The sequence below is a fragment of the Pogona vitticeps genome, chromosome 15 (assembly GCF_051106095.1).
Source record: "Pogona vitticeps strain Pit_001003342236 chromosome 15, PviZW2.1, whole genome shotgun sequence".
NCBI lineage: Eukaryota > Metazoa > Chordata > Lepidosauria > Squamata > Agamidae > Pogona > Pogona vitticeps.
The window spans coordinates 4,055,498-4,071,623 of NC_135797.1; the positions used below are offsets into that span (position 1 = coordinate 4,055,498).

The following is a 16,126-nucleotide window of genomic DNA, read 5'->3' on the forward strand; positions in this document are numbered from 1 at the left end:
AAAGTTATTGCAGAACCGGTTCGCTCCTTCATAGGCGCCTTTTTATTCGGCGGCCCCAAGCTTTCATCTGTAAGCGTCACGGGGGAAATGGGTAAGACCAGAAAAGACAGCTCCCGTCTTTCCAGAAGAACTTGGGAAATTCCTTTTCGAAAATGTGACTTTTAAGATTTTCCACAAGGGCCCAGCTAAGAGTGCCTTTCCCGTCTCTCAGAACAAGTTAGGTCTGATAACGAGTAACTTAGTAACAGATAGCTCCTTTTCAGTTACTTTTATAGGGGGGAAAAAATCTGAGTGCCGCTGGTTTGCGATGTTTTTAAAAACCTATTCTTTCCGTATTGTGATTGTGTTTTGGTCCATGGACAAATTCCTCCATTGTCGCCCTTCTTGAGTCTCCACCTTTTTTCCAATTTCTCGAGGTGAATTACGGCAAATTAGAAAGGGATACTCAATCCCACGCTGGGCAGGGGTGTGTGAGCGCTCCATGGAGATCCGGGAAGCGTATTACTTTCCCGATTTATTTAAGAGATGCAGTGAGGTGTAGTGGGTAGAGGGGCACCCCATAGACCCAGGTTCCAATACACACCCAGCTGTGGAAGCTCATTAAGGCACAGTTAGATTAGGCATCCTTCAGTCTCGAGAGACTATGGGAACGTGCTCTGTATGGAGGACTTGGAACAGCGTCGAGTGTGGCTGAGGAGGCCAATTCGAGAGTGACCGTCCCTTCCACACTGAAAACAAATGCAATCTGTCCCCTGTCCAGCTCCCTGGTTTTGCTCATTTCAGGACGGCCTCTTTGCCTCGGCCTGCTGGACAAGGGTCTCTTCAAATTGGGAGAGGCCATGATGCACCACCTGCCTCCAGGCTGAACGCTCAGATGTCAAGGTTTCCCATCTGTTGAGGTCCATTCCTAAGGCCTTCAGATCCCGCTTGCAGATCTCCGTGTATCGCAGCTGTGGTCTCCCTCTGGGCCGATTTCCCTGCACTAATTCTCCATACAGGAGATGCATAGTCCACTCTTTGAAAATCCTGTCGCTGCTGCTGGGACTTAGCAGCACATAACAACAACAACATCTGTTTCCAGATGTGTTTAGCCACTCCTGCCGTTGCTTCAGGGGGCAGACTCTCGATCATGTTGTGGCCTGTGGTCCTGGACGGCTGCCCCGAAACACAGCCTATCCTTTGTGGCACCATTTAGCCAAAACCACGTTAAGGTTTCAAGGGGGGGAATCTGTTCTCTGGAAACATTCGTGGCTTTCTTGTCTAGGAAAACCACATACGTGGGGCAGGAGAAACCCATGGAAGAGATTTGGAAAACAAGGCATGTGAGGGGAAAACTGGATGCCAGAGATTTCTCCTTCCGTAGGTCCCTCCTGTCAGCAACTCAAAACTGCAACTTATCTGCGAAGATCGATCGGCACGAGAGTAAAAGGCTGTGGAAACTATTACTCCACGTAATTTGTGACCACAAGGTGTGGCAGTGGAAAACTGCTCCCAGCAGATCCGAAAGAGGAGTCCACATATTCACAGCGGGAGGAGAGCTGCACGTACAAGATAGAACCTCCTTGTCCAGAGGCAGTCTATCTTCCGACGCTAGGTGCCGGGAAGCAAGCACCGGCCAGCGCTGTTCCCTCTGCACCCTGTCTGCGGGATTTGGGGAGGCGTACAGTTTGGGCTTTGTGGGAATTTGAATCCTGGAGTTTTCCATTTATGGGGTTGAGTTCGGAGTTCGCCCCCAGTGTCGGCTGAAAAGGAGGCGACGCTTTTGTGGAAGAAAGTGGTGGTTATGATTTCAGTGGAAACAGGTTTACGGTTTGGGGGGGCGCAAGGGAAGCTGTTGGTTGTATACGTGGGGGCCCTGTGATGGAAATCTTTAAAAGGCAGAAAACGTACATACAGTGGTGCCTCGCTTAACTATTACCTCATTAAACGATGAATCCGCTTGACAATGAGGTTTTTTGTGGGTAAAATTCGCTTAATGATGACCGGTTCCCTGCTTCGGGAACCGATTTTTTTTGCTTAACGATGGTCTGAAAACAGTTGATTGGCGATTCTCAAAATGGCCACCCGCTGTGCAAAATGACTCCCCGCTGTTTTTAGGATGGATTTTTCGCAAGAGAGGCACTGGAAAATGGCCAGCCTATGGAGGATCTTTGCTGGACGATTAGGTATTTAGCCCATTGGAATGCATTGAGTGGTTTTCAATGCATTTCAATGGGGTTTTTCCCCGCCTGATGACGGTTTCACTCTACAGCGATTTCGCTGGAACGGATTAACGTCGTCAAGCGAGGCACCACTGTACTCGGAGATGCTCGGTGCAATCTGAAGGCAGGGAAAGTGCGCTTCCCATCAAATCCAAGAGGCTCCCTTGGTTGGACGCGACCTCCCTTAAACCAACCCTTATCTCTGCCGGGGAATCTGCTCCCCAAAACGCAGTAGCCCTACAGCTGGACCCAAAGTACGAACCGAGCCCATCCCACACGCCAAGATGTATAGACAGCCATACAGTCGGCAGGCACCGCTTATTATACGACCACGAAGCTTCGTTTTTACCAGCTCTATAATTACCTCGAGGCACTTTGGGGGCGTGAGGTTATTTAGAGGGCAAAATGGTGTACGGGGGCTGTTTATGCTTTTTTTTAAAGGGGAAAGCAAAATAGGCTGAGACGAAGTCGAGAGAGGATTCAGGAGTTGGACAAGACCGGATCATCATCACCATCAAATCTTGGAGTGGGAAGGGGCCTCCGAGGCCATCGGCTCCAACCTCGTGCTCAAAGCAGGAACCCAAATCAAAGCGGATTTGACCTCTAGAGGTCACGGGCCGCCTCATCGTCCGGCTCAAACAGTTAGGAAGTTTTTCCTGATATTCAGCCGAAATCTGGCTTCCTCTCGCTCCAGAACTTCAGAGCCCATGGATCGTGTTCTTGATTTAGGACCACGAGCTTTTGACTGGAAGATTAATTAAAACTAATTTTTATTTTCATTCTAGGAAAGGATCTTTGCTTTTTAGGAAGGAAAGCCTTGAATTTTCATTGTAGCTGCGAAGAAAGCAAACGACACTGTTTCATTGACCTGCGATGGGTCTTTTTCAGCAACCCTAGCCTTATATTTTCTGGTTAATGATTTCATGTCCTTACCCAGGATCTTAGCAAGCAATTCGACTTCTGAATGGTATCAGATGAATTAACTGATTTGTTTTCAAGACTGAATGCTAGCGCCGTGGTATTTCCTGTAATTGCTTCCCACACTTCTGGTGTTTAGGGCACGATGGCTAAAATCTCATCACCGGCGTAACAGGGAGGGAGCACATTCCAACAAGTTGCCAAGTCAGTGCGAATATTATTTGTTGAAGAGATGCCTACACCAACTCTGTAACTTGGGGGTTATCCTGTTACACCAACTACAGTAGGGCCTCGCTAGAAGATGATAATCCGTTCCACTGAAATCGTTCCAAAGATTTTAGCGAAATCATTGTCTAGCGAAAAGCATTTCCCCTTTGGAATGCATTGAAACCTGTTTAATGTGTTCCAATGGGGAAGAATCGTTGTTGTCTAGCGAAGATCGGTCATAGGGAAGCCGCTTTGCGAACCGCCGATCAGCTGTTTAAATCGCCGTCTTGTAAAGCTTAGGTCCCGAAAACACCTGTTTTGCGAGCGCGGAGGGAGCTGTCAAAATCGTCGTCTAGCGAAAATCGGTTTGAGAAGCAGGGACCAAACATTGTCCAGCGAAATTCCGCCATAGGAATCACTGTTTTGCGAATCACTATAGCGATCGCAAAAAGCCAGTGTCTAGCGAAAAAACTGTCATGCGGGGTAACTGTCTAGCGAGGCACCACTGTATAGGATTCTGGCCCCTGAAATTCAGAGTTCCAAACCATTCCTTAAAGACAGCCAGAAATGGGGAATGAACAATTGTATGCTTACGCCCTGCCCTAATTGTCCTGGTTCCTGATTACTTCTTTGCCAAGCATTTATTAATGAGTCGTTATGGAAAGAGACAGGATACCCGACGGGTACCGCCGGAGAACAGGTCCGGCCTGGAAGTGACTCGGCAACGTGACGATGTGCCACTAATACTCTAAAGCATAATGCACGAGGTGGGACCGGGTGACTTGGAGGCTGGGCAGGCCACTTTCCCTTGCTTCAGTTTCCAGCCTGTAAAACTGGGGTGGCAGCATACTTTGGAAAGCTGTTTCATCTCCTCCAGAGGTGGCACAGAGTCCTTCAAAACCTTGCGATGATGACTTAATAAGGATGTATATGAGCAAACGAGTTAAATGAATAGGTTCAGTAGTGCTAGTTTTACATTGTTCGCTGCTTAGCAGTGGAGCACACTGGGAGTCGTAGTCCCACCTAGTAACTTTTCAAAGCTACACTGGTGCCTCGCTTGATGACGATAATCCGTTCCGTTGAAATCGCTGTTAAGCAAAATCATCGTCAAGCGAAATTTTTAAAAACCGTTGAAATGCACTGAAAACTGTTCAATGCGTTCCAATGGGCTAAATACCTGCTCATTTTGCGAAGATCCTCCATAGGGCGGCCATTTTCCGGTGCCTGTAAAGCGAGGAATCCGTCCTAAAGCACAGCGGGAGGCCATTTTAGAGCCTCCGAGGAGGTTTGTCAGATGAGATCCAGAGTCAGTATTGTGGAGATAATAACATTTCCCTCTATTTTCTAAATTCAGAAGTCAGTACCTGTCCTTAGGACCGAACTACAGTACGCAGCTAATCAACTCCATTCCAGCAATAATAATTACACCCCTTGGTGTAAGAAATAATGTTTTCAATTACTATTCAAAAGTTACATTTACACGGCATTTTAAGGCACGATGGGAAGAATTTACAGGCATGACCCTAAACATTGCTTGAAACTGATCCTTTTCCAGCAAGAAGGGGAAGGGGGGCAAGCACAGGATGCAAGTAACTCAAAGTCCCGTTTTGAAAGTGCAATTCTAACTCTTCCCTGCCCCCCAAAAGTTACCCTTCTTCACTCCTTTATTCCCCATCAACTACACACCCCCGTTCCTTTCCTTAAACGCAGAGGTCAATGGGGAACGGAGTTTTCTCCGCAATTCGAATGCGTTTTGATCCAGGTCGGCGCACCGCCGCGTGGAACGGGGAAGCGTTTTTCGTTCCTGGGAGTAACGGGAACGAAAGGACGTTCCACTTCCTTCTTTTTTGGGGTGGGGAAAAAAAGTAACTTTCCGAGCTCTGCTGCTGGGGCTGGCGAGCCTAGGTCCCTTCCCTTCCCCGCCTTGCCTGCGTGTCGCTCGGGGCGGGGCGGGAGGCGGCGCACGGGCGGAGCGGCGCCCTGGGCGGCCGCCGGGGACAAATCGAGGCCGGGGCTTGGGCCTGTGGGCGGGTCGTCTTCGCCTGCGTCTCCCGTCGTGGGCTTCGGTCTCCCCAGCCATGTGGGCGGCCGGGTTGCGGCTCCTCTCGTGGGCTTGCCTGGTCTTCACGCTGGGCATGTTCGGGACCGGCTTGTGAGCGATTGGGGGGATGCCCGGGAATTTGGGGGGGAGGCGGAAGAGCTGGGTGCAAAAGATGCCATGCCCCGCTCTCCGCCGCCCAGGAATGGAATCGGGGGAGAATGGGCTTTGTTGTGGTTGTTGGGGGTTGCAGAGGAGAGGTATATGGGGCCCGGGAAGGTTGGGGGGGGTTCATTCTGCTCTTGTCCTCCCCGGGTCTTTGCATCTCCCAGGCATTGCAGGAGAGTTTGGGGGAGCATGGGATCTGTCGTCGGGGGGTCCGGGGCAATGGGGCAGAAGAGGGTGATGGGATCAGACACGGAGAGCTGTGGGGCAGGTCCTTCCATGGTGCTACATCTCTTCCCCCCCCCCCCAGCCCTCCTGGGTCTTTGCATCCCAGCAGAGGGATGTGGGGTGGAGCATGGGATCTGTGGTTGGGGGGGCAGAAAGAGATGGGGCCTGGCGGGGGGGAGTCAGAGCCTTTTGCCCCTGTTGGCTCCTGGTCCTCGACTCCAGGAAATTGCAGAGAAATAGGTGGGGTGGGGTTTAAGATCTTTTGCGGGGGGCACAACCTGAGAAATGCAATGGGGCAGAACAGGGTGGAAGGGTCTGTCGGACAGCTCTCTGTGTTTGATCCCCCCCACCTGCCCCACATATCTACCCCTCTGCCTGCCCCCAACTACATACCCCATTGTCCCCTCCCCACCCCATGGCCCCCCCCTTGTTTTCAAGAAATCACAGATAAATGGGAGAGAATGGGACCCGCGGATGGGGTCCCTGGCAGCGCTTGAGAGCTCTGTGGGGCAGAGGAAAAGGGGGAAACTCAGCCCCACAGGATCCCTTGTGTTGGCTGCCAAGGAGGAAGTTAACAAAGTTTTGTTTTGTCTGGGTTTGTTTTTCTGTAGGGTAAATCAAATGCAACATGGACTGAAAACAAATCTAAGTTTAAAAAACAAAAGCAAACTAGCAGTAAACAAAGAAGAAAGGTTGTTTTTAAAACAGGGACACTGGGAATCATGCTTAGACCCTTACTTGTAGTCTGGAACGCAGCAGCGTTTGTGGATGATGGTCTTGGCGTAGGGCAGAGGGATGGTCTAGAGATGGTCACCGGTCCTGTCTTTTCTCCTGTCCCAGATCTGACCTCCGACAGATGTCCCTCACCAGAAGTGTGGAGAACGTCCAGTTCCTGCCCTTCCTCACCACGGACATCAAGTACGAGCTTAACAGGGTTCTTAAGGGGTTCGGGGTTATGCACGCATATAATTGTCAATTTCGGGTTTTCAGGACACCCCTTTCCATGTTTGGTAACTGCCGGGAAAGCATGCCCCCAGAAATCTCCCCTTGGAACTGAGTTTGGGGATTAAACCCATCAGCTGCTTTTTCCAGGACATCTCAAAGTTGTGATCTAAAAGAAAATACATTTTCCAAAACACTACTCTTTTCAGGCCCACATAGGATCATCTTTTCTACTCTTTTTTTTCCTCTGTTCTTCCTCCTGATCAGCAACTTAAGCTGGCTCAGCTACGGCTTCCTGAAGGGGGATGGGACGCTGATCATCGTGAACGCGGTCGGCGCTGCGCTTCAGTCGCTTTACATCGTGGTCTACTTCTGTTTCAGCCCGGAGAAGGTGGGTTCAAAGCGTAGCCGAAGCCATGGGAATTCAGGATTTTTTTTAAATTAAAAAATTCACCCTTGCGTCAGAAAAAGGTGCCTTAAATCTGGCCTCCTTTTTCCTAAAACGTCCAGACAGGTATATCCAGGATACGGGCTAGAAAAGTTACAGGAATTGTATGTATAGAAAGTTAGAATTGTAGGGAGACTTTTAATATCTATCTATCTATCTATCTATCTATCTATCTATCTATCTATCTATCTATCTATCTATCTATCTATCTATCTATCTATCTATCTATCTATCTATCTATCTATCTATCTATCTATCTATCTATCTGTCTGTCTGTCTGTCTGTCTGTCTGTCTGTCTGTCTGTGTCTGTCTATCTATCTATCTATATCTATCTATCTATCTATCTATCTATCTATCTATCTATCTATCTATCTATCTATCTATCTATCTATCTATCTATCTATCTATCTATCTATCTATCTATCTGTCATCTATATCTACATCTATCTATCTATCTATCTATCTATCTATCTATCTATCTATCTATCTATCTATCTATCTATCTATCTATCTATCTATCTATCTATCTATCTATCTATCTATCTATCTATCTATCTATCTATCTATCTATCTATCTATCTATCTGTCTGTCTGTCTGTCTGTCTGTCTGTCTGTCTGTCTGTGTCTGTCTATCTATCTATCTATATCTATCTATCTATCTATCTATCTATCTATCTATCTATCTATCTATCTATCTATCTATCTATCTATCTATCTATCTATCTATCTATCTATCTATCTATCTATCTATCTGTCATCTATATCTACATCTATCTATCTATCTATCTATCTATCTATCTATCTATCTATCTATCTATCTATCTATCTATCTATCTATCTATCTATCTATCTATCTATCTATCTATCATCTATCTATCTATCTATCAAAATGTTTGTCTATCTATTGATTTACTTTTATAATCTATCTTCTTTTAAAACCTATCTTTTAAAACCTATCAGTCAATTTACTTTTAAAATCCTTCTCTATCTACTCCTGCCCTCTGAAGATACAGGCCACAGAGACTGGAGAAACATTAGGAAAACCAACCTTCAGAACACAGCCAAAGAGCCCGAAAAACCCACAACAACCATCTTGCTCTATCTATTTATCGATTTACTGTTATATTCCTTCCTTCGTTCCCTCCTGTAAATCTCCCCACTACTGCGTGACTGTTTTTCCTGCCTGCCTTCTTATGTGTTAACATGACCTGTGTTTTTTAGTCAGAGTTGGGTCTGTTGACGTCTCCTTGATACACTCAGATTGACAGTTTGATAGGCTGTTGACTCAAAAACGGTGTTGTATCCTTGAGTCAACAAGGAACTGGGTCTTAGGCGGACAATAAATTTTCCAGGCGGGTTTGGGCCGCACCTCCTGGCTGGCTGTTACTGGGTCATTCCTAGGGCACTGTGCGTTGGTGCCTGGTTTTGAATGTTTGAACAGACCATCAGAACATGCATGCATAGGAAATCGGGAGTCGACAACAAGCCGTCGTGATTTGAAAGAAAGTGTTTCTTCGGACTGGGTGCTGAAAGTTTTGAAAGACATGGCAGCGGGCGGGGGGGTGCTCCGCTGATTTCCCCCCTAATTAGCAAGCCGTGGATTAGACCTTTGAGAAGGACTGGATAGGGTTAAATAAATAAGATGGCGTTTTCCAAATCCTGCATGAGACAGATGTCACAATGATCAATTTACAGGCTCTCCTCTTTTTCCAGGAAAACAACTGTCCATCTTTGACAGAGATTATCCTGCTTTTCGTTGTCGTGAATTCCACAGCTGCAATTTGGAGTAACACTAAACTATAGTTTAGTATTACAGGAGGAATTCTAGCCTCCATGTACCCTTGTAGATTCCTAGGTTGTTTCAAGCACAGCCGGAAGATGGAGATCAGAATCTTCCATTTTAAACTGACCACAGTTTCATGCATCATCCAGACCCTAAGTTGCGGTTGTTCTTAACTGTGGCAAATGAAAACAACCCAGCTTCTTTTAACTATGGTTTGTTGTGGGCAATTTTCCATGAACCATAATTCAATGAGTTTGGTTAGTGCTCAGATGGGAAGCCAGCCCTGGAGACACTGAACCCTCAAGGGTGAAATGCTGTTGATGCAATAGGTACAAATTTTGGAGTCAACGTGCTATAATTTAAGAAATCTCCCTAGATATTACCTATTGCAGACTGCATTCCTTGACTTGGCATTCTGCAGGTAATGCTTAGTGACATTTCTTCATTTATGGCAGTTTGCTTCCAAAATTTACACTTGTTGTATTAGCTAATCAACAGGTTTTCAGTATCTTAAATCACATGGTGGAGGAAAAGTCACATTATTAACAGGAGGTTACTTTCAAATCAGCCCCTTTGATTCTGTCTTTACCTGGTATTGCTTCTGTCTTCTTTTTTCTTCACCTTCACCTGTTATTTCATCTGTCTTCTTTCTTGTTTCTGTCTTCACCTGTTATTGCTTCTGTCTTCACAGGACTTCTGCTTTCATCCAACAATAATAGTCACTGCTGCTGCAAACAGAGGGACCTTTTTATTATTCTTATTGTTTTTATCAAGGGTGCTGTGTTGTTGAAGACCATAGCCTTACTGACCGTCCTGCTGCTTGGCTACTGCTATTTCAACCTTCTGGTTCCAGATGTTCCCACACGCCTGAACCGTTTGGGGCTGTTTTGCAGCCTTTTTACCATCGCCATGTATATCTCACCTTTGGCTGATCTGGTATGTTGGCTTTCAGGTTGAATCACTTTTAAGGGAGGCGGTTTCAATCTGGCTGTTTAGATTTCCTGAGAAAAGGGGGCCTAGTTTCCTCACACCGCTGAGTGAAATCCAAGATTCTCGGTCCTACAGGATATTTTCTTCCTGCATGTTTCTGATCGTGGTTGATTCAGGCGTGCTTTGAACTGCGGTTATTTTTACTTTGAAAGCCCTATTCTGGGAATGCTCCCATCAGAGCAGCAACTATCATGATATAATCCAAAAAAATACTTCCCCCTGGAATAGTAAGGAATCTGCATTTTTTTTATCCACCGGGAGGGGGGTTGTTTTGAGTTTTTTGGGGTGTGTGTGTGAAGTTTTCTTTTATTGAGAGAATTGGTAACCTTTAGCCTTCCATGCATTTTGGACTCCAGGGCCAATTAACTGGCTTAGGGTTATGAGAGTAATAATCTCCCAACAGCTAGAGGAATCATCTTGAGAAACAGAATGGAAAAGAAGACACCTTGGAATATTTAATAATTTTTCCCTGTCAATTGGTAAAATAAAGCAAGTACAGAAGGGTTAAGCAAGCTGCTGAAGTAATTCTAACCAGTGTTTGAAATGACAGGTCTGATTTACAGCATTTTCAGGATTTTCTAGGTAGAGAATACACAGAAGTGCTTTATCTTTCCCCCTTTTTTTGGGGTCCTGAGACCTTGTTGTCCTGGGGCTGTGCAGCTTGCTCAAGGACACCCGAGCTGGCTCTCCTCCCAGGAGGCATAATGGGGAATCGAACTCCCAGCCTTCAGAACCAGAGACCTAAACCACTGAGCTCTCTAGCCAGTCTTTAGCACAAGGGTCCTCAAACTACGGCCCGCGGGCCACATCTGTCCCCCCCTTGCTGTTCTATCCGGCCTGCCAGCTCCTGCTCCACCTGTCGGGGGCCGGGTGATCTCTTTCCCTTTCTCTCCTGTTATTTATTTATTTGTGTGTGGTTTTTTTTACTACAAAGAAGATATGTGCAGTGTGCGTAGGAATTTGTTTGGATCAACTAACCAAAAAAAAAAAAAAACCTGACCCAGAAGAAAATATTCAAATATAGAGAAATAATGAGCTAACAGATTTTTTTTTATTAATAAAAACTTAAAAATACATTCCAATTCCCTCTTTCAAATTTTAAAAAAATTGTATATTTTCTTCACTTAAAAACTCATTCAAATAATCAGTTCACCCCATCAAGTAAAATAAATAAATAAATAAACAAACAAACAAACAAACAAACAAACAAACAAATAAATAAATAAAAGGACCTGGGTCCTTTAAAAAAAAACTTGATCCATTCGTTCATTTTTTTTTTCAAACTATAGTCCGGCCACCCAACGGTCTGCGGGACAATGAACTGGCCCCCCTGTTAAAAAAGTCCGAGGACCCCTGCTCTAGCAACATCTATAGGGCTGCGCATTCTCCCCCGTTGGAATCCTGTTGGTGTCATGACTTTGAGTCTCCCTTCTTGGCTTCGTCTCCTCCCGTCTTGCATAACACCCGTCCCGGCTGGCCTTGGTCCCATCCGCACCCTAAGAGCGAGCCCTATCACTGGCACTCCAAAACAACGACAGCTCGCGAGGGCTTTTCCCTGTTTGCAAAGCAACAAAGGCCCAACGGGAGAACGGTGACAAGTTCTCGTTTCCTTAAGACGAAAAGGAAACAGCCTTGTTTACTTCAGAGAGAGTGAAATGTTATCCTGTTGCGGGCCGGACAGAGAAGGCATCACGCGGAACCCAGATTTAACGTTCGTGGGAACAGACGGTGGCTAACTTTCCCCTTGTCTTTTTCTGTTGTAAAAAGAACGAAATCAAAAGCTTACGGACGCAAGAAGAGCCACACTTGAGCAGATGGGTGGCTGCGTTTAAGAACTTACTCGTTAGGAAATCAAAACATGAAAACTGACCCCTCTTCCCGTATTTGTTACCTTAGTTTCTTTTTTAATCCCCCCCCCTTTTTGTTGACAAGCCTTCAGGAGAACAAGACAAAACAATATATCTTATAAACATTTGAGGCACCGTCATCTCCCTGTCGCTAGAAAGGTAGCTGCTAACTTCATTCCTCCCACTGTGATCCTTCCGGGACCTGCCTCAGATTATATGAAAATTAAAGGGAGCCATGTGGTCTATACAGTGGTGCCTCGCTTGACGACGTTAATTCGTTCCAGCGAAATCGCTGTACAGCAAAATTGTTGTCAAACGAAATTAAAAAGACCATTGAAACGCATTAAAAATCTGTTAATGCGTTCCAATGGGCGAAATACTTAATTGTCCAGTGAAAATCCTCCATAGGGCGGCCGTTTTCCGGTGCTTGTAGAGTGAAAAATCAGTCCTAAAAACAGCGGGGGGCCATTTTACACAGCGGTGGCCATTGTGAAACCCGACGATCAGCTGTTGGAAAATCGTCGTAAAGCGAAAAATCGGTTCCCGAAGCAGGGAACCGATTGTCGCTTAGCGAAAAAAACCCATTCAAACATCGTTTTGCAATCGCAAAAGCAATCACAAAAACATCGCCGTGAAGGGGATTCATCGTTAAACAGGGTAATCGTTAAGCGGGGCACCACTGTATAGAGTAAAATCCGAATTCAAAGAATAACTCGCCTTTGCAGATCGTGGACCATGAAAGCTGATGTATCTATCTATTGCTTAGTGGTCTATAAAGGTATTGCTCCCTCTTGCATTCGTGTTGTATACGATTCTATGGGTCTGATTCTCTGATGCAAAGATTTGGAGGGGCGGCCGAGCGCTTTCCCCGCTAAACTCCTCTTTTCAGTCCCCAGCGGGATGATTTATGGCTTCCCCTCCGCAGGCCAAGATTGTGAAGAGCCGATCAACCCGCTGCCTGTCCTTCCCTCTGACCGTCACAACCTTCTTGGCCTCCTCCTGCTGGACGATGTACGGGCTCCTTCTCCAGGATCTTTATATAGCGGTGAGCGCAGACCCCCATTTGCGGGATTCTTCATGAGCCCCGGCGCTCGCCTCCCACCCTTGACCGCTGACAAATCATGCGCTATTGATTTTAATTAATTAAATGGAGCAGCCGATCAGCCCACTGGAGCGGAGAAAGATGGAGGGAGGGAAGGGTTAGGGTGTATGTGGGGTGATGCAGTTGGAACAGGGTTTATTGATTTTTTTCCCCGTCTCTTTTCTCCCCTCCCTTCCTGCTGGGTGTCTCTTTGCCCTTCACCCCTCTTTGCCCCCCCCCCGTCTCATCCGCCAGGTCCCCAATGTGCCGGGCATCGTGACCAGCCTCGTGCGGTTCTGGCTGTTTTGGCATTTTCCTACGGAGCACCAGAAACCGTACCGGTTATTGCAGGCTTGAGGATCGGAGGGCGGCCTCGGATGGTGGTCGCCGCCGTCCGCGGAAGCGGAAGAGCCGTTGCCCTGCAAACTGGGGGACACCCATCAGCCGTCCAAGCCTGGTGGTGGGGAGTCCGTCCTCTTGGCCCTGAAGAGCCACAAGCCACGAACAATGCCCTCCGAACAGAAGGAGGATGGCCATCTTGACTTCCTCCTCCCTCCACATTCGGAGCAAAAAGCAGACATGTGCAAAGATGCCGGAAAACTTTCTGCCTAAAAAAGCGGAAAGCTGGCCCAAGAGAGAGAGGCGTTTGCAGAAAAGTTCCTGGGGGTGCTGGTTTACAGTCCCCATCATCCCCCAGCCAGCTAGCATGGCTGGTTGGGGATTCTGGGCTCAGTGGTCCTTTGGAATCCACTCTGCTGAGCTCTGTTCTGAAATATGTGTCAAGCGTTCCCTGTCGGTGCCCTTCCTGAAGTTGTGGGGTCATGTTGTGGCTTTTTCTGGCAGTGCCTTGGGACCAAGTCTGTATACACCCCTCTGCCCCCTTCCACACACCCCCCACTATCCTATCTTACCTCCACCAGGCCTTCGATGGATTTTGGAGCCCACACCCCTTCTCAGAACAACCGTCTTACAGCCTTGAGCGCGGGGACTGGTTAATCTCCGCAGGATTCGAAGATTAAAAGCAATCAGCAACGAACCACCAAATTCCGTTTGGACAAAACCTTCACCGCTGGCGTGAAGCAGGCTTTAAAAAAAAAACGAAAAGATAAATTAAACACGAAATGCATCATAAACAATGAAGCAACGGGTGGTTGGGAGAATCGGGAAGAAAATATAAATTAGAAAAAAATGCTTCAAGGCGGGGTTGAAGCCTTGTTAAAAAGCCCATTTCGTTGCGTATATATTCATAAGTTTTGGACGCCCCGCTTGCCGGAGCTGTGATAAGGTCACTAATAGATGTCCTTGGTGGTTTAGACTACATGTCCCATCGTCCCTCTTCGATGCGGCTCTGGGATGATGGTGTTTGTAGTTCGGCAGAGAACTACAAACCAGTTTGGAAAAGGACGCTCTTCCCCCCCTACCTTTGAGCCTTTTCCGTGGGGTAAGAGCTCCAGGAAAGCCAGAGGGGAAAAAAATTAAGAAAAAGAAGATTCAGATATTTAACTTTCCAGTGTTGGACACGCTTTTTCCCTGGACATGCTAGGCGTGGCTGCTCCTGCATCGGGAGGCTTTGTTTCAAGTGCCTTGTAATAATAAAAAAACCTGTTTTGGGGGAATTGAGTTATCTTTTTTTAATCCGTGATGGGTCAAACCCTACAAAGCTATTCTGCACAGACCCGAGGTTGAAATAACACTGCATTTCCATCTCTTGTCAACAAAAACGGGCTAGCAAAGCTTCACATTGGGCTTGAGCTGGCTTTAATAATTCCCAGAAGGACTCTGGCATCTGATTTCGGTGCGGTGTGTGATTTACTAATACTCGGGTGCCTCTGATCATGTGCAGTGTTTTTTTTCACGTTCTCGTAAACCGCTATGATTCCAAGCCCAGTTTTAAGCCAACCACCCCTGTGATTTGTTTCAAAAGACATCAATTCATGTAATGCTTTTCTCCAAGGACAGCTTTCCTCAATCTGATACCCACAGATATTTTGGACATGCAGTCTAGGGAATGATGGGCGTCGTAGTGCAGTGCAGTACAGAACTGGGCCAAGAATAGGAGGAATATCATGTAGAATGTCCAGATTAGAAGATTTTAGGTAGTGGTAGAGCTTCCCTCTTCAGGAGCAGTATACCTGCAAACACTTGTTGGCACAGATAAAAAAAACCAGCAGGAGGGGCAGCTACCACTAGACTACGTTATGTAATGGATTGAGGCAGTCTTTCTTACCCTGTGCCGCTGGGGATGATAGTCGTCGTAGTCAGACACATCTGGAGGGCAGAAGGTTGCTCTAGGCAACTCATGTCGCACCCTCCTGTCCAGGAAGGCAGTGATCGCTCAGGAAATGGCTCATTAGCTTGTTCCTACTTAATTATACAGCTCTGCACCTAATTGCGCAAGGGCTAATTAAAAATATGTATCTAGAAGATACTGCTTTTTTTGGAACAGCAGAACCAGCCAGGTGGAGGGACAGAAATGATAATTGACCCTTTGTCCCTTTTTTTTGGCGAGCTAGGAGGGCGGGGAGCTGCTATTTCAAGGAGAACTGGCAAGCTTCCAGGTTACACAGCACTCTGGATGTCTGAAAAGGAAAACCAAGGCAGGATTTAAAAAAATGTATGAGGCTGCGCTGTTTTGTTTGAAGGTCTCTCTTGAGAAAGAGGAGGCTGGAAAACGGTGTCCTTAGCCATCGTTCCTTGCTTGCCAAAGTTAAGAAGCCTCACAGCCGCCGTTCTATAATTTGTCATATTTCTCCCACACACGGATTGGGAGTGACATAGCGTGTCTTTAACCCAGTGCTTCCCACCCAACTCTGGATCCCCAGACGTTAGTGGCACAGGCTTCTGGGAGTTGTAGTCCAAGGACCTCTGGGGAAGCCAAGGTTGGGAGGGTTAACTAATGCCGACAGCCGCTTGCTCTGACAGGGCGCTTCATCCGTCTCTCCAAACTTCGTACGGACCACGCCTGTCATTTTGGAAGGCACCATTTTGACCCCCGAACATGCAGAATTTCTGTTCTGGACATCCCCAGGAAATGAACACTGCTCCTATGTTCACAAGGGGAGGGCAGGAGGGAAAACACCACCTCTGTCTGCCTGGGAATTTCAGGCCCTGGAAAAACAAAGCCTTCATACGGATCTCCACCTCCCACCTTGCTTCTAGCAAGAAAAAAAAGAGAACCAACTAGCAACTGAGTCAGCAAATTTACTTATTGTGCCGCTCCTGGGGGTGAGAATCCAGGAATGGGGCAAAAGTTCACCATTAGGGGAATTTCCACTTT

General features: G+C 46.8%; 1 protein-coding gene across 1 annotated transcript; it reads left to right on the forward strand.

Moving 5' to 3' along the window:
* The first annotated feature begins 5,258 nt into the window (after positions 1–5,258).
* Positions 5,259–14,465, forward strand: SLC50A1 (solute carrier family 50 member 1). Its single transcript, XM_072983855.2, has 6 exons — positions 5,259–5,478; positions 6,598–6,675; positions 6,967–7,090; positions 9,706–9,867; positions 12,694–12,813; positions 13,105–14,465. The coding sequence occupies exons 1-6, from the start codon at positions 5,405–5,407 to the stop codon at positions 13,204–13,206; spliced, it is 660 nt and encodes a 219-aa protein (XP_072839956.2). The 5' UTR covers positions 5,259–5,404; the 3' UTR covers positions 13,207–14,465.
* The last annotated feature ends 1,661 nt before the right edge of the window (positions 14,466–16,126 follow it).